Source organism: Tauraco erythrolophus, chromosome 24 (assembly GCF_009769465.1).
Source record: "Tauraco erythrolophus isolate bTauEry1 chromosome 24, bTauEry1.pri, whole genome shotgun sequence".
NCBI classification, from domain to species: Eukaryota; Metazoa; Chordata; class Aves; order Musophagiformes; family Musophagidae; genus Tauraco; species Tauraco erythrolophus.
This window is the reverse complement of record NC_141488.1, coordinates 5,602,483-5,626,660: the sequence shown is the minus strand read 5'-3', so window position 1 is coordinate 5,626,660 and position 24,178 is coordinate 5,602,483. Positions and strand designations below refer to the sequence as shown.

The 24,178-nt window shown below is 51.4% G+C and overlaps 2 protein-coding genes across 3 annotated transcripts; one reads left to right on the top strand and one right to left on the bottom strand.

The window, feature by feature from the left end:
• Positions 1–1,279: 1,279 nt before the first annotated feature.
• LOC104380958 (kelch-like protein 31) lies at positions 1,280–4,769 on the bottom strand. Its single transcript, XM_009988576.2, has 2 exons — positions 3,580–4,769; positions 1,280–2,153 (listed from the first exon to the last, which is right to left on the bottom strand). The coding sequence occupies exons 1-2, from the start codon at positions 4,767–4,769 to the stop codon at positions 1,421–1,423; spliced, it is 1,923 nt and encodes a 640-aa protein (XP_009986878.2). The 3' UTR covers positions 1,280–1,420.
• A 3,648-nt stretch (positions 4,770–8,417) lies between these two features.
• ELOA (elongin A) lies at positions 8,418–23,913 on the top strand. 2 transcript variants are annotated; one of them, XM_086626156.1, is made up of 11 exons: positions 8,418–8,545; positions 13,627–13,683; positions 14,290–14,408; positions 15,251–16,466; positions 17,801–17,915; positions 18,286–18,441; positions 18,803–18,900; positions 19,179–19,359; positions 19,891–20,002; positions 20,304–20,455; positions 21,056–23,913. In XM_086626156.1, the coding sequence occupies exons 1-11, from the start codon at positions 8,474–8,476 to the stop codon at positions 21,115–21,117; spliced, it is 2,340 nt and encodes a 779-aa protein (XP_086482282.1). In that variant the 5' UTR covers positions 8,418–8,473; the 3' UTR covers positions 21,118–23,913. The 2 variants fall into 2 exon arrangements, with proteins under 2 accessions (XP_086482282.1, XP_086482281.1); XM_086626155.1 differs by having other exon boundaries at positions 8,433–8,545; positions 18,289–18,441.
• Positions 23,914–24,178: the final 265 nt, after the last annotated feature.

Below are 24,178 nucleotides of genomic sequence, written 5' to 3'. Positions count from 1 at the left end.
TTGCTGAAGCTCTTGTCTTGGCATCTTCATGGCATGTTGGGGTTCCCTCGAGGAGTTCGGGGCTTTCCTGGATGCCATTTCACTGTGTTGTGCAAAAAAGACTGGAATGAAATCAAGAGCTTTTGCCTGGATGCTCAGCAGCACATAGCTGTCTTGGCCTGAGATGAAGGTGATGAGCCAGTCCAGGATCACGTGTAACTGTGCTCCAGTAACAGGACCTGTTACCAGAAGATGCTGGCCCCAGTGTGTGACTGTTGTGTGATGTCTGGTATGGACCATGGGCTGGAGACCAGGAAATAACCGCTGCTCTGTCTTGCCTCCTGCGTGTCACAGGTTATTGCTACCCTGGGGCTGATTCCGAGACCCGCTGGGGCAGGGTCTGGAGTGCTGTGGTGTGGTTTGTCCCAACGTGCTCAGCCCAGGAGTATGACCGTGCTCTGCCGTGCTGTAAGGGGGAGTCTGCAGTCCCTGTGCCCTCTGGAAGGGCAGCCAGATTTTTAAAACTGTCTCAGTGACAGCAGCACTGAGCAAGTGCTTGCCCCTGGAAAATCAACTTTCCTAAAAACTTCTCCTTTTACAGGTTTGACTGTGCTTTTACCGCAGTTTTTTTTTTTATGGAGTTCAAACCAAGCTGTCAGCTTGATGGTATGAGTTAGCGGGACCCAGGAACACATCTGCGAGAGCTCCTGCTTTAGATGTGAAGGGCTTCTGTTCCAGCTGATGCTTATTTTCAGGGCACCATTTGCCCCTCAAATTTCCTGGAGTCTCATAGCATTCTCGGGCACTTTCCTGACTCCCTCTGCTTGAGCTGGAGCACAGCACTTGGAAGAGCAGGAGATCTTGGTGAGTTGCTCCAATAGTTCTCTTCCTTGCTGTCAAGATTCATGTTATTCCTGGTCTGAAGGTATCTAGTTTTTTTAAATTTCAATATTAAATGTTATTATTAAATATTAAATGTGTTTCCCTTGAACAAATGCTATGTGAGCAACAGGATCTATTACAGACCATCTCTTTTTCCTAAAACTGATACTACTGCTGTTTTCTAAGTGCCTCACAATGCTATTCCTACAGTAGAATTTCTCCTGCATTATTCTGGTTTGGTTTTCTTCTTTTTCTTCCATTTTTTTTCCCAGTCCACGCTGCGATACAGTGCTGCAGGCTGAGGAGAAAAGCTCTTCTGTCCTGCTTGCTTCTGTGTCTGCCCTGCTTGAGCAATCCCTGCTTAAGCTGCGGGATGGAGATGCAGGCAGTTCAGAAGACGCTTTCCTAGAGCCCAAAACTTGCCATGCTGGAACAAGAGTGTTTGAGATTTTGCAGTGACTCCAAGCATCAATGTGTCTCCTCATCCAGCTACTCCACCCTCCTCAGCTCTGTTTTCTTTCCTAACTGCTGGCATAAGCCACATGGCTCCCAGGGCTCTTTACGTGCTGGTTGCTGCCGAGGCCACGGAGCTGGCCCGCGACCTGGAGCTCAGGGAGCGCGGGAGGATGATGGTGCAGCACGAGACACCCACAGTAGCCTCGGGGAGGTCTTCGTCCTCGGCCCACTCGTTCAGGTCAGGGTTGTAGCACTGCACACATTTCTGGTATCTCTTCCCACCCTCGTTCCAGCCACCCACCAGGCACAAGCGCCCCTCCAGCAGAGCCACCCCAGCCGTGCTGACCCCCGTGGGCAGGGGTGCCATGTAACTCCACTGCCCCGTGACTGAGCTGTAGCACTCCACGGGCGTCACGTCCACCCGCTCGCCTTGGGGACCCAGCTGGCTCCCACCCAGCACATACGCTCGGTTGGCCACAGTGGCTGCGCAGTGCCAGCCCCGGGGGGTGCTGAGCCTTGCCTGCTCCCTCCAGGTGTCGGTGCTGGGCTCGTAGCAGCACACGGTGCGGGAATAGGCATGGCTGATGTAGCCGCCGGTGACCAGTAGCTTGCCATCAATGACCGTGGTAGCGTGGCAGCAGCGGGGTGTCTCCAGGCTTGCCTTGCTCTGCCAGCTGTTGGTGGTGGGGATGTAGCACTCGACAGATGCCAACGCGCCCTCGGCGTTGCGCCCTCCGACAGCGTAGAGGAGCCCGTTGCAGGCGCTCAGGCTGAAGTGTGTCCTCCGGTGCTGCATGCTGGCCAGGTGCAGCCAGGTGTTGAAGCGCGGGTCGTACCTGGGGGACGAAGGGTATATCTGTCTCTCTGGGAGTAGCATCAGGGCCGTGGGGAGAAGAGGGGCCTGTCAAACATCTGCCTTCAGCGCAGACAACTCACGCTCTGGAAGAGCCTCTCTGTCTTCTCCAGCAGTAAAAAAGCATCTGGACAGGCAGTGCAGATGGAGATGACGGCACTGCAAGGGACTGGATCCTGCCTGTGACTGCTGGGGTTGCTGCCACTCTAAACCTTGGGATGGCCCAGTGTTGCTCCTGCTACCACAAGCTCTGGCCTGGCTTGGAAATGGAAAGTGCTACCCATCTGAGGTGTCCTCAAGCACCGTCCCTGTCCCCTCTGTTGGGTCTTGGCAGGTAGAAGAGGACCTCGGGGCAGGACTTCCCTGCCCACCGTTCCAGGCCAAAGCCAGGCACATGGTAAGAACACAGCTTCTTGTGTGCTCACAAGATGGCAGAGGAAACTGCAACTGCTGTGTCCTCAGAGTGACGCCACGGGGACTAAGGCCAGGCTGGGAAAGGTGGACAAGCTACTGGCCAGAAATAGAAAGGAGACCTGCCAGTGTGTCCCCAAAACCTCACTCGGTGCAGGAGGAAGACCCCAATGATGGCTCCTAGCCGAGGGGTGGTGAGCTGGGGCCACGAAGCACTGGCCTTGAGCAGTGCCAGCACTATTGCGTGTGGAGTCTCAGGTGGCTGAGCCAAGCTGTGGGCAGAGTCACTAGGAAGTTCAGGTTCAGGTTGCAAACAAAATACTGCGTATCTGGTTGCCATGGTTACTCCTCCTTTCTTTGAATAGTCATCCCTTGGTGATCCAGTGACAGGTTTATGGGGAACAAACCGTGTCATTTAAATGATGAAGAGAAAAAGGGAGGCGGAGAGAGGGAAGCCTGAAGGGCAACAGGAATCCTACAGACAGTGAATTTACCTTAAAATTAATCCAGACAAACCAGAGACTGGGTTGAGGCTGGCACTGGCCCCGGAGGAACAGCCAGCGGGCAAAAAGGGGAGCTCCCCAGAGTAACAAAATGGATTCCTCCTAAATAACGAGGGCTCCCGTTTCTCCAGGAGCCTCACAGCTTCGGAGAGGCTGTGCCTCACCCTCATCCTGCACCGGACATGGACAGCACAGCCCAGGCACCAAAGTCCCCAGGGAAAGCCCAGGCTGGGGCCATGCAAGCTAAATCCCTGGAAGTGGTTTCCAGGTCTTGTGTTTCGCAGTCCAGCACCCTGTGCTGGGCCTCGCTGCATTTGTCCCCCTCTGGCAGCATTATCCCCGAGGCCAGACCTACCTCCTGGTTACTGATAGCAAAGAGGAACTTTTCTGATGCGCTCATCCCTCACCCTATGGTGGGTGCTGGGGCACAGGCAGACATGGCACAGCTCTGAACCCCTCCCCAGGGTCTGTGTGGCCAGGTGGAGCCCATCTTACCTGTTCAGGCTGCTGACGGCATGCTTGGCCTGGTTCCTGGCATCATTTTGGTCTTCACCACCCGCGATGTAGATGAATCCATCCATCACCACCACGCACTGGTTAAAACTTTTTGCTGGCATCTCCGTCAGCTTGTTCCAGTTTCCCTCTGTGTCCCTGTAGCTGATCTCCCTGCTAAGAGCCTTCTCAGTCAAAGCTGGACGACCTCCGACTGTGACAAGCACCCTCTGGCCTCCCCGTATCCTGGTTCTCCGAGACTGAAGGTTGTTTTGTTGGTGGGGGAGCAGGTGGTAATTCATAGCATCCACGAGGAGCTTGTGGCACTGCGGATCTTGCATCATGCGTGGCACAGGTTGCACATGGTTGACCAAGTCTGGAGCTGAGATTGTGCCGAACCGAATGTTGCTCAGGAGGTCAGCAGCATATCGAACCCTTTTTGGGTCAAACTCCAGCCACTTGACAGCGATCTGGAAGGCCGCAACCTCACTGGGTATCTGCAGGCCATCATCCATCAGCAGCTCATTGATCTGGTCAAAGGGGAGTTTCATGAACTGGTCAGTCTTGGAGAACTCCAGGAAGTTTTCCCGGATGAATTTCCGGGTGGCGTCTTTCACCTGGTTGAGGCCGTAGGTGGCCGAGATGTTGGCGATGTACACGCAGTTCTCCACGGCCATCTCCCGAACGAGGAAGTCGCTGCACATGTTCAGCAGCGCTGGCACCTGCAGCTGGGTGGCCGCGGCGATGGTGCTGCCGATGGTGTAGAGCGAGAGGCTCAGCTTCCCCGCGTAGGCGTAGGTGATGACGGTGGTCAGGCCCAGTGGGGAGACATCATGGAGTTCCACCTGGTGCAGCTGAGGGTCTCTCTGCAGCAGGCGGTGGAAGTACTCGCTGCAGGAAGCCAGGACGAGTTTATGCACCTCGAAGGACTTCGTTTTGGTGACAATCGTGAGATCGCAGAGGAACCGCTTCTGGCGCATCTGGTTCATCCCCTCCAGAAGGCTGGCTCCATGGTCTGGGGCCTCGACCTCCGTGGCCGTGCAGTGGAAGCCGTTGGAGCCGCTGTCGTACAAACCATTCAAGCGATTAAGGTGTTCGACGTCTAGCAAAGCATCTTCCACCGTCACCGAGGCGATGGATGCATCCTCTTTATCCACCTTGGGCTTCTTGGGGGTTTTCTTTTTGGGTGCCATCTTGGCAGGATTGGAACAGGACCTGGTGAGAAAGGAGAGGTGAGGAGCCTTGTAGCAGGGGTACAGGTGTCCTTCTGCTCTTTAAGGCATTCAGTTGAGTAAAGGAAAAACTCCCACTGACTCATATACTCTTTGGGTCAGGCCAAAGGAGGGATGGAGAATACCTCCTAAGTCTTGTACCCCTCCGAGCTGCATTAAAGGCATTGAGGGCCATGACTGCCAGAGGGGATCTTCAACTCTCAACCAGTACCAGCACCTTCACTGTGTTAAAAAACGACTGGAGATTTTGGGTGGTTGCCTTGGGAAACTGGGAGCACCCCAGGTTCCTGGGGTGTGGGACTGTGCTCGGCCCCACTGACAGCTCTGCTGTCCAGGGTGACACAGAGTCCAGGCAGAGCAAGGCAGCGATCGCAGGGTGTGCTTTTCCTGACTCGAACGCACATCGGTTGGGGTGAATCGAGTCCCAGCAGCTCTGACAGAGGTGCCCACGCAGCAGCGAGGTGAGATGGACCCCAGCACTGCAGGACTGCAGAGAAAAGCGTGTTCATTTCCCCCTCAGCCACGCTGAGGCACTGGTGGGCAAAGCATGGGGCCAGCTGCCCTGTGGGGTGACCAGTTCAGAGTACAGGTGAAAGGGAAAAAAAATTAACGACAACAAAAATCCAGCTTTTGAATGTTCCCAAATTCCAGCTTGAAACTCCAGTCTGAAACTCGGTGGTGACCTCAGCTCCTCAGAGGGAACAAATCTGCTGGCCAGAAATAGCCGTTGCTGTGCTGTCTCACATGTCTGGGTGCTGTTTATTACGCTTGGCCACAAAGATCAGGTTTCTTGGAACTGAGTAATCATCTCGTATTTAGCACCGGGCAAAGAAGAAGGGGGGCATGATGAGACTTCAGCAAAAATCTGGAGAAGGGAAAAGTTTGTTAAAAGTCCCTGCCAGGAAAGAGGATTCAGGGCTGAGTCTGAGGCAGGGAGCAGCTGGCTGGGGTGAGCAGAGAGCAGGGATGACACAGACACCCGCAGCCCCTGCTGTCTCTCCTGGCTTTGCCCGGAAGCCAGGATTCAGGAGAAAAGCCCCAGGCACTTGGACCATCCCTGGTATTGCGGCGTTTCACGGGGCTACCCCAATTTACACCAGTGAGGTCTCATCTATTGCAGTGTTGTATCCCGAGTGGACGTCAGTCCTTCCGAAAGCGGGACACAAACGCCGCTCTCTCTGCGTGTTTGGACGTGAAATGGTTTCTGACGCTTAGCTCAGGCTTAGGAAAAGGAACTGGGATTTACCCTTTCAGAGCAAAAACACTCTGATGTTTTCAAGCACGCATTTTGTTCAGACTATCCGTTCCCCAGGAAAATTTGCAGTTTCAGCAAATTTGGCTGGATTTGAAGGGAAAATATAGGTTAAATATTGGAATTTCCTAGGAAATGAAAATGTTTTTCCAGACCTTCTATCCAGATCCCTCAACCTGCATCTCTCTGAGATACAACACTGCAAGAACCTCCTCGCTGCTGAACAAACCCAAAGAGAAGCAGGACTCGTCCTGGAGGGATGTGGCTGTCCTGCTGCCCCTGTGCTGAGACTGGTCCCAGCAGGATGGGTGCCAGGTTGAGGTCTACAACCTGCTGGGGCAGGAAGGTTTGACCTTGTGAAATAAGTGACAGGGGTGCCCACTCCCACCAGGCTGTGCCGAGGATCTGCCTGATCCCTTCCGCTCCCCAGACTGCCTTGCTTTTGGCGTTTTTTTTTACAGAAACTAGCACAGTGTCTGCAGGAAGCCACTGTTTCTGTCCATAAAAGTGCTCATCTCCCTTTCAGGGGCTCCAGACCCCATTTCAGAGAGGTGACACCAGTGCTCAGCAGCTCCTGTGGGCCTGGTGCGGAGCCCAGCATCACATCTCTGAAAGTCGTGTTAGCTCCTTCTGGAAAGCCCAGCAATGCAGCTGGCTTTCTCCATCCCCTGGCCACCTTAGTCAGGATTCAAAGGGGGAAGTTATTCTGGGATAAAACAGAGCTCTTCCAACTGCATTACGCTTCATACAAGTCCAGTGGAGCCATGAGAAGTTTTGGGCTCACGCTGATACCTGTGGGATCCTGTCTGTCTCCTTTGGGCACCCTTGATGGACTCTGATTTGAAGCAGGTGTTCCTGTTGTTCCAATGTCTGGCTGCAGGAGGCCAGAGTGACTTTTACTACCTGCAGTTAATTTAAAATGGAACATCATTGCTGCTTCTGAGTGAAATACCACTGTAGTGACTTGAAAGGGATATTTTTCCTACAGATTAATCCTGACTGCTGGATTAATCGAGGGAGCTGGAATGGTTTGAAGAGATTTCAAAGGGCCCAGACAGAAAGGAGGGAAGATAGGGCTTTTTCTAGCTGTTTAAACGTCTCTTAAAAGACAGTAGTTGTCCTCACATCCTTTCAGTGCTGCTAATCTCAGCCCTGCACATTACTGAGCTAACAGCAAAGCAGGACCTATACTGGGTGATACAGGTCTTCAGACATTTTCTTTAATATCTATCCAAACAGACAGAGTCCCTCTCCTTTACCTGCCAGTGCCCCCAGCCCTGGGTTCAAGCAAGGTCTGAGTCACAGCAACCACCGAGCTGGCCTGGAAAACTACCTGGACACTGCAGCTCTGGACACTATTTTGCTACCAATAACTCCGCCAGCCCCATTTTAGAAAAGAGCAATTTTTTTTCCCCATGCCACCATTTCCATTATTCAGCAGTTCCCGTGCCCCACGCAAGGTCTCTGCAAATCCTGCTAGGTGAGCCCTGGTTATCCATGACTCATCCACAGGCTGGATCTGCTCCTTACCTTGCTGTTCAGACCGGTTAGTCCAAGGGGAAGCTCTGACCAGCACAGGGCTCTGCAGGTTGAGACACAGAGACCCTCAACTTTCCCTATGCAACATCCTCCTCCGTCCTCTCCCAGCCAGCTGACTGCTCTTATCACTTCTACATTTACAGCAGGCTTTTGGGGTGATGCAAGGACAGCCGCCCTCAGCCAAGACGCAGAAAGGGCTGGATTCAGGTAGCGCCGCTGCAGCCAAGGGCATCATTACAGCCAGTGCCAGGGGAAGGCAGTAAGCCGAAGGCCAGGCATGGCTACCTGGCCGCTGCCAAGGGCAAGGCAACGGGAAGCAGCCAAAGGCCTGGCTCTACCCCAGAGGGGCGTTTGGAGATGGGTTGGGGGCCATCACCCCGCTGATGCCTTCCCGGCTCTCCTGAGCGAGCGGAGGGAACAGCAGCCCCAGCCTGGGCAGCCGTGGCCCCGCTCGATCTGCCTCTGGCCACAAATGACTCTAACCCCCATTTTCTCCTCCCTCCCAATGGCTGAGGTGGAGCTGCTGGCCATTGGTAGGCAACAGGAATAGGTGTGAAGCGACATTTGTCGCAGGAAAGACTGTCCTGACCGCGGTGGGGCCGGAAGTGGCACCACTGCCCCAAAGAGGGGCTGCCATGGCGGCGACGCTCCCCTGCCAGCACTCAAGATGGCGCTGCCCACCGCCACTGCCAGGCCCCAAGATGGCGCCCGCCGCACTCTGCCCGCACTCGCCATGGCCGCCGCCGGCCGGGGCAACGGCTGCGCCGCTTCCGTTTCCTACCCGGAGCCAAGATGGCGGCGGCAGCGGGGAAGCGCCGTGTGGCCAGCGGGCGGTGAAGCCGTTTCCGCCGCCGCGGCCTCTCCAGCAGTAAAAATGGCGGAGTCGGTGCTGGAAGTTGTGGGCAAGCTGCAGTCGCGGCTGGCGGGCAGCGCGGAGCCCAAGAAGGTGACCGGGGCGGCGGCGCGGCCGGGGCTCTCCCTCCGCGGCAGGGCCGGCGCGGCGGGACCGAGGGCCGGGAGGGCGCGGGCCGCCCCGCGGGGGGTGCGGGGAGCGGCGCCGGGCCGGGCCTGCCCGCCGGGGCCCCTCTCCTGAAGTTTCCTGCGGCCGCGGTCCGTGGGGCAGGCGGGCGGCGGAGGGCCGCGTCCGGGGGGCTGTCCCCGGCGGGGGCACCCCGCGCCGCCGCCGGTTGGGGCCGTGCCCGCAGCCCCCTGCCCTGCGGGAGGCCCGCGGCGGTGCGCGGGGGGCCGTGGGGCGCGGTTGGAGAGGCGGGCGGGCGAGCGGGCGACGGGAGAACTTGCCAGAAGTTCTGCCTTGGTGACGTGTGCGCGGTGGGAGAGCCGCGGTGCCCGGTGAGCCCGGGCAGGAGGTGGCAGGGGTGCGCCAGGGCCAGGCAAGGCGCCCCCCGACCACCGGGGAGTTGGGATTCGGGCGAGAAGTTGCCGGTTTGAGCCCAGCCCCGCCATGGGGTCCCCCCGTGGCTGCAGGGAAGCTGCGTGATGGCTGTCGCCCACTGCCACGAGGGAACGTGCCCGCTGCCGAAACCTGCTGCCCGGAGCGGCCGCCATGCGCGCTGCCCTGTGCCCGGATCTGTGCGGTGACAGTTGCCCTGTGTGTTGCTGACAGTGACTCTCTCACTGGGCATCGGGGTTCTTAAAACCGAAATTTGGAACCAGGTGTGGGCTCGCCACGTGCTGTCATCCCGTTCTGCGGGATGTCATGTTTTATAGGAGGAGCATCTGCTGCGGCCATGTACAGGCGTTCGGCTCGTGTTTCACTTCATTCAGGTGAAGGAGGAGGCGGTGAGGGCTGTGCAGCCGCTCCGCTCTCAGCCCACTTTGTTTAACTGAGGCAGACACCTGCAGAACCACTCGCTCTCCAAGAAGCCCATCCATGAAGGAGGATGGACACCGAAGCGCTCAAGTTCTGACTCTTTGAAATGGAGGCCCCTCTACCGAGCTGCAGCCTACCTGGGGGCAAAGCGATGGAGGGTCTGGTTCCTTTTCTCACCTTCTCACCAAGACCAGGACAAGGTTTAGCTGGTGGGGCCCCGAAATGGAGCTGAGGGGCTGTGGAGAAGTCAGTTTTGGGGGCTCTGCAGGACTGAGAGCGCGTGCAGGATGCCAAATACCAGCTCAGCACGCCGTGCACAGAGAATTGGTGCTCCTGTTTCCTGACCCGCGTGTCAGCTTGGGGCACTGACTGCTTTGTTTCCCGGGCATCGTAAGTCTCCGGGCACTGTTTGTGCAGGCTGACTCTTTCTCCAGTGACCGTGTGGTGTTGAGTTGTTTTTCTGCGCGGTTCTGCAAGGGGAGACAGGGGTGGTCAGCATTCGCAAGCTGTCACTAGCTGGGATATGACTTCGCCCTTCCCCAGCAGAAAGGTCCTGTGCCCTGTACTCTTTTTATTTCTGATACCTTTTCAGCTGTATCCTCGGAAGCGTTAGTGTTTCTAGGCTTGAATTTCGTTGTCATTGTGTCGTCTTGGTAGATCGTGTGTCTTCTGAGCACCTTCCTGTGTCAGAAAGTGGCTTTCAGCTCTTCTGCTGTGACTGGTTTCACTACAGTTCTGTAGCAGCTACAGCTTTCCTCTGTCAGCAGGACAAATCTGTGGCACCTCTGGGTGCTACCACGTGTTACACCATTTCCAGTCTTTGGTTTTTCTTGCTTTGTCCATTTGAAACATTTTATCAGTAATATGAAAGAATATTTGCCCAGTGCTGTGTACAACTCCATATTGCCTTGCTGAAAGGTTAAGTACTAATGGTTTTTTTGGGTGAAAATCTGCCTGCTGGCACAGAACTGTATGATTGAAGCTTTGGATGCTGCTGTAATGTTTTGGAAACAGTCTTTTTTTTTTTTTTTTCCCCCAGCAGAGAAGACACAAACTCTGCTGCAAGAGTGTTTCTCTTCTGGTCTGAGAAAGAGAGTAAGGGAAACACAAAGAAGAGAGCATCTTCGCAGAGAGGAAGAGGCCAGGCTGTGCTGTAGCAATTTGATATTAACGTGTTGTGTTAACATGACTTTTTTTAAGAAAAAGAAAACAATCCACCCATATTAAACTAAACTTTCTTGGAGCTGAAACTAGGTGACGTTTTTATGGTTTGTGTCTTGTGGCGGATTGACTGAAGCTCTACCCAGTGCCAGGGTGTTCTAGAAGAGCTTTCTCATGTGTGTTTCATCTGGTGTCTAGCAAGATACGAGCCTTGTGTTTTCTGTCTTCTGCCTGGCTGCCTTTTTCTCACAGGACTTGTAGGATCTCAGTTATTTCTGAGCTGAGTTGCCAGATTCGAGTCTGCTTGGCTGATTTCAGCTGAAGGCAGTGGGGTGCACCGCATCAGCTTGTTTCCGTAGGAAACAGAGATTCGTACAAGTTCTTGAGCCTCACTGCCTCCCAGTTGTCTCACTTGGTGCATCTCATGCGCTTGGACCGGTGGGTCCACAGAGGTCACAAGCAAAGCAAGGTTTTGCTGTGCTGTACAGACACAGTTCCCACTGGGGTACTGCCAGGCTGCGTGCCACTTGGACAGTGTCAATAAACACAGGTTTTGATCTCTTAAAGTGTCATATAAGTGCATCACTGATGACGTGGGTAACAAAAATGCCTCATTTCCTGACAGTGTCATTTTGAGGTTTCATTACTTGGCTGGGAAGTCAGCGAAACTCGAACTGTGTTGGTTTCTAAAGAACACGCAGGTGTAAAAGCTTGGTAGAGTGGCACTTGGGCAAAGGGACATGTGTGGTGGCCTCTCAGCCAGCTCTTGCTTTTTTTAAAAGGTGTGTGGACATTTGCAGCCATTGACTGCAGTGGGTGTGGAATCAGCCAGTTCCCCATGAGACGTGTTCTGGATGAAATGTGTGGTTCCCCTGGTCTCAAGCCACACTTCCCCTGGCTGTACAAAACCCTGAGACGAGCCCCGCTGAGAATAGCGCTTTTCTTCTTGGAATTCAGCCCTGAAGGCAACAAATAACTAAAGAGCAAAAAGAGCTGTGGAAGATGCTGTAGTGGGGTGTAGCAGGAAACGATCGGGAGGCTTTAAGGACAGCATGAGTTTTCCCTTGGCTCTTACTCTCACAGTGGGATTTTGTAAGCTGTGAAACCACCTCTCCAGGAAGGTAATCAGCATACAGAGGCACTATTGTTTTAATGTTGCCCCGTTTTACTCTTTTTCTATCTAGCACAAGTTTCATCCTTCTCCTTCCTTCCTGCCTCCTTCCAAAGAGAGTCTTTGTGTCCAAACCCCTGTGTTACCGATGCCAGGAGGATCTTGGCCTTCCCGGAGGGATCCTGATGGATAAGCTGTGGCAGGCCTTGCCGTGGCAATTTGAGGGGAGACAGCAGAGGTGGACTGTGTCTCTACTTCTGCTGCTTCTGTTTTGATGTCCTTGCCAGTGAGTTTGTCAAGCTGCAGCGCTGGCAAAGTAACAGCTGTTCTGGAAAACTGAAAGGACATTGGGATTTTTAGCTCAACTGGCTGCTTTAGTTTGTGTTTTGTTTTTTCCTCCCCTCCCTGCTATCAGTTGAGGTGGGTGGTGGAGCAAGTTACCTGCTTCGGATCCTGTGGGAGACTCTGGCTACCATGAGCCTGGAGTTGCAGGGACAGAGGGCTTGAAGACCCAGTTAGCTGTGGTTACAGCACAGCTAGAACTGTGGTATCCCCCTCAGCATCTCAGCTCAAGAGTGCTGAAACACACTGATACTGCTGATATCAGTGTTTCACTCTTCTAAAACAAACAATTACTGTGGCCAAAGGTTTAGGTTTTCTTAAGTCCTAAATGTAATGGAGTGGTTTCTGGTGAACAGAAACAGTCATGTGGTTCTGCTTAAGCTAGGTGAACCCTTATCTCTGTGTCAAGGACTATTTTCTCTCTGAAAGTAATAGCACTCTTCAAATAGGTTAAAAGAACTTATTTCCTTCAAAAGGAAGGAAACCTCTAAACCTCTCTGATCCGTGCGCGGTGGAAGTGGGGGTGATTGTAACAGCTTAGGCCGACAGTGCTAATTTGAGCATGAGCACAGTGCTTTAAAGAGAAGATCTGGATCAGGGACAGCCCTTTGTATGGCATATAGCACAGCAGCACTGAACAAAGCCTGGGCTCTATAGGGGCTGTAATAATGGGAACGCTGACAAGGCCGGTCTGTGGCTATAGCCGAGCTGCGGGAAATAACGTGAGGGGCAGCGGTGCCGTCAGACGCGGGCTGCCATGTGCTGTAGCTAAAAAGTCGGTAGACATCTCAGATGTCTGTAACCACCTGGGTGGCAGAGGTACAAGTGTGCCCGCTTCACCTGCAGCCCCTCGCCCCGTGCGAGTCGGAGAGGGCTCCTCTTCCCTCCCTGGCCCGCGGAGCAGCTGTGTGCACTGGCACGGCCTCGCTTGGCAGCGTGTGCGTGGAGGAAAGCGACATCTTCCACTGGTGTATGGCGAAGGGAAGGGCGAAGAGTGGGGCGAGAGGCAGTGGTTGTGGAAGGGACGTGGACTTTTTAGCTCAGAATATAGCTGAGAGGAGAGAGACTGTCAGCAGCGCTGACAGTGAAGGGTCTGCAGGGGAGATGCAAGTTCCCTCTTAGAGCTTTAAGAGCATCTGGAAATCTTTCTTCCCTCAGTGTCTAGCTTGCAAAACTTCAGAAAGGACTCTTAATATTTTTTTCCCTCTCCTCTCAACAAGTGATGCGATTCTCAGCACCACCTTCTGAGAACCACAAGCTTCCAAGTCCTTTCTTCCACTTGCTGTGCAAGAGAGTTGTGTGTCCCTGTTCCTGATGCTTTAAGCCAAAGAGAAGTTGCAGTCCTGTGTGAAGAAAGCATTAATATTTGACTGTGTTTTAAGATTCTCAGGTGGGCCCTTGTAGGCAGAGAGGTGGTAATTTCTGTACAGTTGGCCCGTGTGTTGATTTGGAGAAGGCAGCAGCTGTCTGCCACTTGGATCTCTCTAACAAGCTCTCATGCGGTGCCGAATTTTCTTCCTTTCTAATCCCAGTATGTGGTTCAGTATGACAAATCTGATCTCTTTCCTTTTTGTCTCTGCAGCTGCTGAAAAGTCTGAAGAGGCTGTCTGAGTTGCCCATCACAGTTGACATTCTCGTGGTAAGAGCTGTGAAATCTCTCACGCTTTCCTCGTGTCTGTCAAGTCACAGGATAACTGTTGGCCACAGAAATGCTGCTTTCCCTGGAATGGGGCGTGTTGCCTTGGCCACCTGCTACAGCCTGATTTCACAGGCACAGCAGCGATGTCTAGAGATTTTAGGCACGGAGAAGGATCATGTCAGAGCAAGTGTGAAGCTATGGAGGACAGTTTGTCATCCTCAGTCCTTCCAAAAGCTTAACGCTTCACTGGGATATGAGAGTCAGAGCAGTTCCTAATGATAACTGAATCAGCATGGAGTTAGGAAGTGCTAATTTGTCAAATTATTAGTGACTTCTGTCTTCGAATTTACCAACAGTCATGTTCGTTTACTTGATACTTACTAGCTTGGTTTATTAATACAAATAATTAATGTTTGTCTGAGGCAGTGTAAGGTTGGGTTTGATTTACATGACTGTGACTTCTTTGCTGTTAGATCAAGGGAGTTTATTTCTACCTAGCAGCAGCAGGCAGCGGGTTCACTTCATTCACCTTGTAGGAAATTTAGCAGAGGTGAGAACGCTGACTGTTCTGCTGAGATGAATTCATGTCTTGGCTCTCTCATGAAGGAGACAGGTGTTGGGAAGACCGTGAACAGTTTACGGAAACACGAGCTTGTAGGAGACTTTGCGAAGAACCTCGTAGCCAGGTGGAAGAAGCTAGTGCCGGTGTCCCAAGAGGCAGACAGGTAAGTGAACTGTTATCTCGATGGACAAGCTTTGTTGTATTTTTGCAGCGGAGATTATAAACTTTCTGACCAAGAAAGCAAAGTGAAGGCTGTGGAAGAACTCGTGACATGGGGTTTTTGCCCTGTTTTGGCATAAACTTCCTGCCTCTGCTAGCTGCAGCATGTTGCGTTGCTGACGGCTGCAGTTTTGCCTGAAAGTAGGGGCTGATTTTCAAGAATTGGCAGTTTGAGGAGATTAACAGTAGGTGCCAGGAAAGTGCCTTTAATAAAGCAAGAGATGCAATCTGCTTGCTTCCCGTTTCATGATGCTAAAGAGAGGAAGTTCCAGGCCCAAGTAAAGGAAGTGGCTTTCTTTGAAAGGCTTTTATGTGCAGAAATCCTACGGAAACTGAAAGTTGATGCTAGCAAGCTTGTTGTAGTAACAAAGCTGTATTGAACCCAGCAATGAGGTCATTTAGGTGTGGGTGATAAAAAACCAGTTACTCATGATAATTTTGATGGCTGTGTTATTCCTGCGTGCTTAACTGGGGGATGTGTTTCCCATAGGCTACACAGATCCAGGAGTGTGGGGTCATGTCTCTGCTTCCCAGTGAACTGTGAAGTCTCTAGTCCTAATAAAAATGTTTAATCAATTCCTGCACTAGAAATGCCATTTCTAAATCCCCGAATGTTGCTGTGCCTGAGAGAATTAGTGGTATTCTTGCCACAAAACTACCAAATACAACTTTAGTCTTCTGTAAGAGAGGTTTCTGTCCACATGGTCCATGGGGAGTGGCTCTTTTCATTCATATATATTGGGAAGTTTTAATCTAACTATTTTGGGCTTTTTTTAATCCTTTCAGAAATAACCTAGATTCTGAAGACCGTGACTACGAGAGGAGCAGCTCAAGCAAAAGACATCAAGAACCTTCCCTCAGAGAGGATGAGGAACCTGACCAGGAGTATTCAGAACCCTTCCAGCCGTCTTGCAGCCAGTCCTATAGCCCAGATCATAGGGAAAAGAAGTCCAAAAGGTATCCTAGGCCTGAGAGAGCCCATGAGACTTACGGCTATAGCAGCCACGAGGGGAAGGGTTGGGGCAGATCTTCCCCAGTGCTCTCTTCAGATCAGGAGTACTCAGACTATGGACAAGCTGTGTCACCTGAGCCCAGTGAGAGCCCTCAGGATATGTACACAGACCCTTATGCCTCTGAGGAGCAGGAAGAACCGACAGTATTTCATCGGAAAGCCAGTAAAGGCCACAGTTTTCAGGAGAAGCTGGGGGGAGGCCGGGAGAGGAACCCTGGTGAGTTCTACGACAAAGGGAACGTGAGTCGAAGCAAAGAGCACAAGTCTTCTCACAAGAAGCAGCGACTTGATGGCAGAGGGGAGGACAGGACCTCTGCCTTCAGCCCGGAAAGATTGCACAAGACCTCTTTCAAAGAGCAGCTCCGAGAAGCCCCCATGGCAGGGAGCAGCAAGGAGAAGCAGAGGATGTCAGATGGCACCAAGAAGGAGAAGAACCGAGAAAGTGGCACCTCCAGAAAGGAGAAATTGCACATGTTGCCACACTTAGAAGAGTCATTGGACAACCATGTTAAGAAGCAGAAACATCGGGACTCTGAAAAAAGCAAATTGGAAAAGCCCAAGCTGAGCCTGGAGACCTCTAACACAGAGCGGGAGAAACGGAAAGCGGAGAGTGACTCGTCAAATAGGATTAAAGAAAAGGGTATTTCTGGGAGCTTAAAATCTTCAGAGGGGAAGCGCAAAGTCTCTGAGGTGGACAAAAAATCGACGGGCTTTTCCTCAAATTCTGGGGAGGGGGAAGTGGAGGATGAGTTTGAGCAACCTACAATGTCCTTTGAGTCATACCTCAGCTACGACCAGCCCCAGAAAAAGAAAAAGAAAGTGGTCAAACCCTCTGTGTCAGCTGGGGAGAAAGACCGAGGGCACAGCAAACAGAACGGATCCAAGGCCAGCACCAACAGCTCAAGCTCGAGTCGGAAAAGTCCAAGCCACAAGCGAACAAGTGAGAAAAAGGCAGAGAAGAAACTACCAGAGCCTCCTAAACCAAACAGGGTAAGGTTTTGAAGGATCTGAAAGTGGACAAAGAAGGTGGGATCAGCTGCTCTCAGTCCTCTGCCATCTGGGGCTTATTAGTTTTGCCCTTGGACGTGCAGGGCTGTGCTCGCATCAGGCTGTGCTTGCGGTGTCTCGGTGGTGTCTCGGTCTGTGACCCCTGGTTCCTGCTGAGAGGCACCATGTGTCCCTTATGCCATGTGCCACAGGCATCACTTTGTGCTGTCAGAGTGGGACTCTGCTGGAGAAGTGGGTGAAGAGGGAGGGGAAAAAAGAAATGCAATAGGCAAAATCCTGTTTATTAAAAAACAGGGAGAGTAAAAGAGAATATCTCCAACTACTCCTATGAAAATGCATCGGACACGATACACGTGTTGAGCACGCAGGATATCTTTAGATGTGAGTTAACTTAGAATCTGGCCTAATATGCAGTGCGTCTCTACCTGCTAGCAAGGGTCATGTCTCCCCTCTCAAGCATTTAAGCTTCTCTAAAACTGACCTTTTTTCTGTATTAGTACTGCAGTTTTGGTAACTAAATCTGTTGGTCTCCAGAAATGGGGGGAAGAAATGGGAGAACTGCTATTACAATGCAACTTATTCTAGAAGACAGACCTTCTTCTGTGAAAGCATGAAAAATGAGCAATGTTTCTGTATGTATTCATTTACCCCATGGGTGCCGGGGTTGTAGATATAAATAGGGACTAACACGTAAAGCCTTTACTGCTCAATCTTTTTACTCAACTTCGAAACACTCTGCTCTTCAAAAAGTGTTTTTATAATCTTAGCAGCCTCTTAAAATCCTGCTTTGCTATTCATTCTAGTAAGTGCCTCATATCAAAGTTTCAGGTTTTCCTCAGTTTGTGAGGTTCCCCTCTCCTCCACTACTGTGGAGTTTTTTGCAGGAGGGGAGGAGGAAGAGGAGGAGAAGAGACAGAACAGGTAAATGAGTGTTTGAGATCAAGGAAATGTTTCTGCCAGCTTTCTCTTCTGTTTTTTCTCTCTTTCTTTGCATTGTTAGTCTGGCTTGGGTTCTTGCCAGAGGTCCTTAGCACTGAACCTAGCAGGTGAGAGATGCGGATGGCTCGTACTGGAGGGTCCTGAGTGATTCAGATCCTGAATTTTGGCTTCTTTGTATTGCCAGCCTAGACAGAGTCACAGTCGTGTGGCAGAAATGCAGGCTCCCTCTGAGGCTATTTCCTGCTGCAAGCTGATCAGCATTGAATGTCCTGTTCAGAATATCAAACAAAATGCAGTCCAGTGCTCTTCCTTCACTGGCAGGAGGTAACATTCTCCTGTATTCTCAGCTTACTTGCATGCACATCATCTCCTTCCAGATACTTCTAGATGTGGTACCAACGTTACCAGACATCCCACTGCCGCCGATCCAGGCCAACTACCGCCCTCTTCCTTCAATCGAGTCCATTACCTGCTCCCAGACAAAAAGGAAAGGTATGTTGGGTAGGAAAATAGATCTGAAAATGGGCTGCAGCCACTGTTTGTGGGAGAAAGTGGATGCTGGCTGGGTTCGAGTCTTTCTGTTGGGGTCTGGTGTTGTCCTGCCTCTGATGCCCAGAGCCCATGTTTCAGAAAAAGGTGGTTTCTTTCCCACACGCTCTAGCAGAAATGAGGAAGATCTTTTGCTGACCCTTCCTGAGGGCTTTGGACTCGCCCTTCTTGAACTAGGTTGCAAGTATCTTAGAGAAGACTTGGCTCTTTAGGTTGCTTCTGGGTGACTCTGATTTGTGTCTGCTGTGCCATTCATTGGGGTGGGCTCTTCTTTTCTCTGTTCCCTTCTTACTCCAAGTCTTTGACTTCACAGCAGTGTCCTCGCCAGTTGAAGAGAGCGAAGCAGGTTTTACAGGTCGCCGGTTGAATTCCAAGATGCAAGTGTATTCAGGCTCTAAAACTGCCTACCTCCCGAAGATGATGTCTCTGTATCAGCAATGTATCAGAGTCCTCAGTAACAACATTGACTGTAAGTACCTTTCCTGACCTGTCTTAAAGTCCTGTTGCCATGCAAATACACTGAAGTCTTGGTAACTTCTTTGTATATATTCCAGCAGCATTTGGCTTGGAGCATGGGAACAGTTAGTTGCCTGTTGTCAGAAGGCAAGCTAACTGATATGGGAGACATCTCACTGAAAGCTCAGGCACTTCATAACTTGGAGATACTGGTGCCTGGTGACCCACTATTGCACCTGTGGTTCCCTTCTCCTTCCCCTCATGTTGTGCAGTGGTATGCAGCACTGCTGTTTTTTTCCGCTGCGTTTCAGGGTGTCAAGCCCTTTCCTTGGCAAGGACGGAGCAGGATAAATGTGCATCTTGCTTCTTTCTAGCAATCTATGAAGTGGGTGGTGTCCCTTTCTCGGTGCTGGAGCCAGTATTGGAGAGATGCACCCCAGAGCAGCTGTATCGCATTGAAGAATGTAATCATGTGAGTGCCTGGGCCTGGGGAGGGGACGGTGGTGTGGGAGTGATGGTCTGTCCTCATCTGCAATAGCAGAACAGTAAAGAACAACGCTTTTTATAACAAGAGGTGGCTTTTGCTAGTCCTGAGTTCCTGGATTTGCTGTTTTCCTATCTCTTGCTGTAAGCTGGGCCCCTAAGCTGTCTTGCCCTCCGTGGTATTCCAGTGACGCTGGCGATAGCTGGTGCTGAGAGGGGAGTGGAAGTGTCAGGAGGGATCTCGGCTTACGTGTGGCTTTGATTCAGGTCCTTATTGAGGATACGGATCAACTGTGGCACAATCACTGTCTCCGAGACTTCAAGAATGAGAAGCCAGAAGAGTTTGAGTCATGGCGGGAGATGTATCTTCGACTTCACGACGCACGAGAGCAGCGGCTGCTCATGTTGGCACGGAACATTGGCTCAGCTCATGCCAACAAACCCAAAGGTAAAGTAGGGTTCAATGATCAGAGAGGAGTCTGGGGATGCTGCCTAGAGTATGTTTTCGAGTGGGGAAGGTCTTTTGGAGTGGCTGGTTGAAATGTAGTCAGATTCAGGAGTTGTATAACTCTGTTCTTTGTGGTGGCCTTTGCTTGATGGCTTAGCAGGCTGTAGATTTCATCCATAGTGGGGTTGGTGCAGACTAGATAGAGCAATATTTTATAGCAAGAACATGTGGCACCTCCTGTTCTGCTAGAGTGGCTTCTCTGTGCTGGGGTTGAAGAAGGTAAGAGTCGGGGGAAACGTGCCTCCTCTTTTGGTGAACATAATGAGAACTACTGACCTGATCAGTCTCATTTCTCATAGCCCACGTTGTGCCTGCAAGAGGTTCAGACCTTAGAGAGGAGGCTATCGCCAGAGCTTTGGAACAGATGGACTGGGGAGGGGTGGTTGGAGCTTGCTGTAATAAGACAAGCACTAAGGAGCCTCCTTTATAGTGAGCTGGATCTAAGCAATGTTTCCCTCTGGCCTCCTACAGGTAGAGTGGCCAAAATGGCGTTTGTGAACTCTGCAGCAAAGCCTCCTCGGGACGTACGAAGGAGACAAGAGAAGTTTGGAACTGGAGGACCTCTTCTGCCAGAGAAAACCAAGTGAGCATTTCTCAGCAGCACTTGCTGTTCAGGGCCTTTTTTCCCCATGGATCCCTGCCAGCTTCCCCCTGAAGCTTTGTGTCCGAGCAGGAAAGGATACGGTGTGTCTGGGAGGTCCTTTTGCAGTGAAACTGGTAGCTGTAATAACCTCTGTCTTGCTGGGAAGTGTGGAGGTCCTGGTCACCGCTGGTTGTGTGCAGTACCAGCCATGCTGCTGTTGACAGCTGTGGCTTGTGTCTGAAGAACTGCGTCAAACCACAGCGACTCCTTCACTGAAATGTCTGTCCCGTCTCTGTTTCAGAATAAAACCAGTCCTGTACACATCTAGCAAAAGCCACTCTCGTGTGAGTGAGGAGCAGTCCTACGATGGGCCCAGCACCAGCAGCGGGCATTCTGTCCCATCTTCAGGTAGCACCTTCTCCTCCTATGACCCCAGGAAACCACCAGTGAAGAGTAAGTACAAACTGCAGAACATCAGTGTGATCTCCTAGAGCTCTTCCTTTACAAACACAGGAATCTGCTGCTTCTGCTGTAAGAGAAATCCGGGCTATGCAGGAGGGTTGATGTTGGTGGCCTTTTTCCTGTCCCTAAGGAGAGGGTCATAAAGTCTGTTCAAACTTCTTGCACAAGAAAAAGCGTAGAGAAACATCAGATTCCCCTGTCAGATTCACCCAGTGCTGGTTGTATCAGCCTGTCCTAATGGTACCAGTGAGGCAGAAACCCTGCCTGTTCCCTCCTGCTGTCCTTCTGCGTCTGTCCAGCTGTTTGGAACAAAGAAATTGTGGTGCAGCTCTCTTGGGAAGGAAGCAGGGAGAGTATAACAAGAGATCTGTGTCTTTGCAGTGCAGAAAGCAGAGTGGGGTCTCCTTGGTCTGTGTCCTGAAAATACGATAGGCCATGGTCAGAGAGCACACAGTTACACCTGCCTTGCACCTGCTGGGCCAGGGCTGCAGCTCTGAATTGCTCTCTGCTCTCCCAGTTTGTGACTGCTGCTTTCACGTGTGGGGTTTTCGTACGATTTGGGTTTTTTTTTTTTTCCTTTCTCTGTTGCAGAAATTGCACCCATGATGGCAAAGACTATCAAAGCTTTTAAAAACAGGTTCTCTCGGAGATAAGTTTGCAGTGCAGATCTGGGACTTTTCCTCTCGTGGGAGAGCGGCAATGAAGGGGGAGAAGGTACCCAAACAGCCCTTTTCTTTGAACTCTTTGGAGGCTGCAGCTGCTGGGAGAAGCTTCGATCTGCACAAGATGACAGCACAGTATTTTATCTTTTATTCTGGTCCCTTTCTCAGTGTCAAGCCCCACTCTTTTTCCCCTGCCCTTAACATCATGTTTCTGGCCTTGTCATCCGTCAAAAGAAGGGTGTACAGAATCTCCCAACACAAGAAAATGTGAAGTCTTGGCACCTGCTGAGAGTGGAAGATCCAGAGACTATTTACTATTTAACCTTTTAATAAATTATAAAATGGTTTTAATTAATATTTTGCCCCTCTATCCCACTGGTATTATTTATGTTGCTCCCAGTAGTCTCTCCCCTCCTGACCCAGTAGAAGGGCCAGCCTCTTTGACTGGAGCTGGCAGGAATCCATCTGTCTGAGTGGACACTGTGTGTCACGGGAGTCTTTGCTCGTGATCTGGTACCTGCTGGGCCCAAAGTCCCTCCTGGACTCTCTGGGACGGGTAGGACTGGTGGCCCATCTGCTCATTGATCCTTGACAAGCGCATCAGGTCCTGAGGCTTTGCTCTCTCCTTGTGTGTGTTAATAAAATTTTAGCTCTTGACCTTCTCTCTGCTGTTACTGCAGATGTTGTACAGATGCTTACGTTGTTGTGCAGGGGTGCCAAGAGCCACTGGGGACTTTTTCTCTGCTGCTGTTGTCTTCTGCTGGCTACTGGGAATAAAACTACGAGGGATTTGGGGAGAAATTTTACTGTGCACCAAGTCAGATTTTAACTTTTTTTTTTTTTTTGAGAGGGGACTTTGTCTGCCTCTGAAATTAAAACCAATTTTTAAATATCAATGAAGGCATCAGTTTGCCTCTTTTAGTGGAAAGAAGGAATACTTTTATCATGTTTTCTTTGTGGAATTGGGAAGGATTTATTTCCAGTTTGGAAGCTGGTTCTTAAATCCTGTCTTTTCCCTGTATGTTTTCCTCTGTCCCCTCTTTGGAAAAAGCAAGGATTTTAGTCTTTGAACCTGAAACCACTTGACTGATGTTGGAGGGAAATGAGTAACAGAATGTGATTTGTTTTTAATGTGTGCATACTACATAGCAGGAGTTCAGAAAGCTTGGTGGTGCTTCGTGTCTGAGGAACTGGAGCTCTGGAAGGAAAGGGTGTGCGATGTGACCCAGCGGACCCAGAAGCTGGGATTAGTGGAAGTGTGGAGCTGGAGCTCCTCTGGAGAGGTCGGGAGGCAGAGCGTTGTGCAAGGTGTGTGATTGCAGGTGGGCTCGTGGAGGCTGCAGCAGAGTGGGGCACTCTGGGCACAGCTGGGCACTCGCTGTTAAACGTGAAGCCTTGTTGTGATGGACGTTTCTGCGGGGGGTTAGGTCTGCCTCAGAAGCAAAGCGAGCCAGAGGTGGTGCAAGCAGAGGATGGAGCTGGTTTAGACCCAGGGCATGTGGTGAGGGAGATGGCCTCTCTGTTAGCACCAGAGGTCTGACTGGATCAGAAAGGGGAGATGTTCTCCTGTTCCAAGCCATATTTGCTGCCCTAGGACTCTGCTGTCGAGGTGGAAAAGGTGCTGGTAGTGGATGCTGTTGGTGGCAGCTTTTGAGAAGCTTTGCTGCTGGCCTGTGGCTGCCAAATCCTGAACCGGTGGAGCTGTCTGTGCACAATGACCTTGCTGTGAAGAGCCGTCCCTGGAGGGCTCTAGAAAAATCCCTGTATGCTTCTGGTTTCAGTTTCTTTTTTCTTTTTTAATTTTAAACCATTCTGAACACCTGTCTCTCATTTATTTGGTCTGTTCGTTTCTTATTTTGAAGGTCTTGGAAAAATGTTCTCAGACTCTCATGTGCTGTAAGTTTGTTACAGTCCCAGATGCTTTAATGTTACTGTGCAGCATTTCAGTGTGTGTTGTGCTGTAAAATAACGGCTCCTTACTCCTGCGTTTTTGCTGTATTTAATTTTGCTGTATTTTTAATTAGATAACAATATATTACCTTCTGCTGACCGTTGTGCTACCATTTATTTCTCCTCTGTGCTTGGGGTAGAGGCAGAGGGGAGGGAAGCAGGGTCTGGCATCGTGTTCAGGCGCCAGTGGAGCCTTGAGCAAAGGGTTTGGGTGAAGCCCAAGGACAATCCTGGGCACTACTAAACTGCCACTTACTGCCACAGCTCGATACTCGGAGGTGGGTACTGCCCAAAGCATTGCTGTTACGGGGTGGTGTGTCTTCCCTCTCCGAGCAGCCTCTTTGCTCCAGGCTTTGCCAACTGTGTCTGTGTTTCAGGGAGGGAGGGTACGGAGAGGATCAGATGTGATTCCCTGTCTGAATTGACTCTGCCCTGTTCTGAGCGGGTGCCACTGGTACTGGGACCGATGCCAACTGCTCTCCCTTCCCTCCCCTTCCTTTTGCTTGGACTCTAAAACCGTGGAGCTGGAAGAGGTGAAGCGCCAGCCCTCAGCTGGGAAGAGAGGAGGGTTACTTCCATGAGACACAAACTAAGCAAAGCCTAGGGGAAAAGCGCTTGCTGCCTTTCCAGTCTCTCCCAGTTACACTTGTGCAATTTTCCTGTGCTACACTACGCACGAAGGAACTGAGCAGAGCTGCCTCTTCCCCCTTCGCTGCCCCGCTGGTGGTGGGACAAGTAATGTGGGCAGGAGGGGGAGCGACTTTGACTTGCATTTGTATTTTGGTCCCTAACTGTGTACATACGATTTTCTATGTTCCTTTTTTTGTGGTAACTAAGATGAATATTTTAATTAGATAAGTTATATGAAAAGAGGAAAATCATGTCTCAATAAAAGCCGAACACTGGACCGTGTCTGCTTGTTCTTTTCTTGGAGTGATGAACGTTAAATACGCCGTTGGCAAAACCAGGGCTCTGCTTCCCGAGGAGCGCGTCTCCTGGGCGGTCGGTGCTCCCGCTCCCCCCCCCGCCTGGAACAAGCCCCAAGTTCAAGCCCCAGGAGCAATTCCTGGCGCTGCTGAGGAGCAGCTTTGCTCATCCCCGG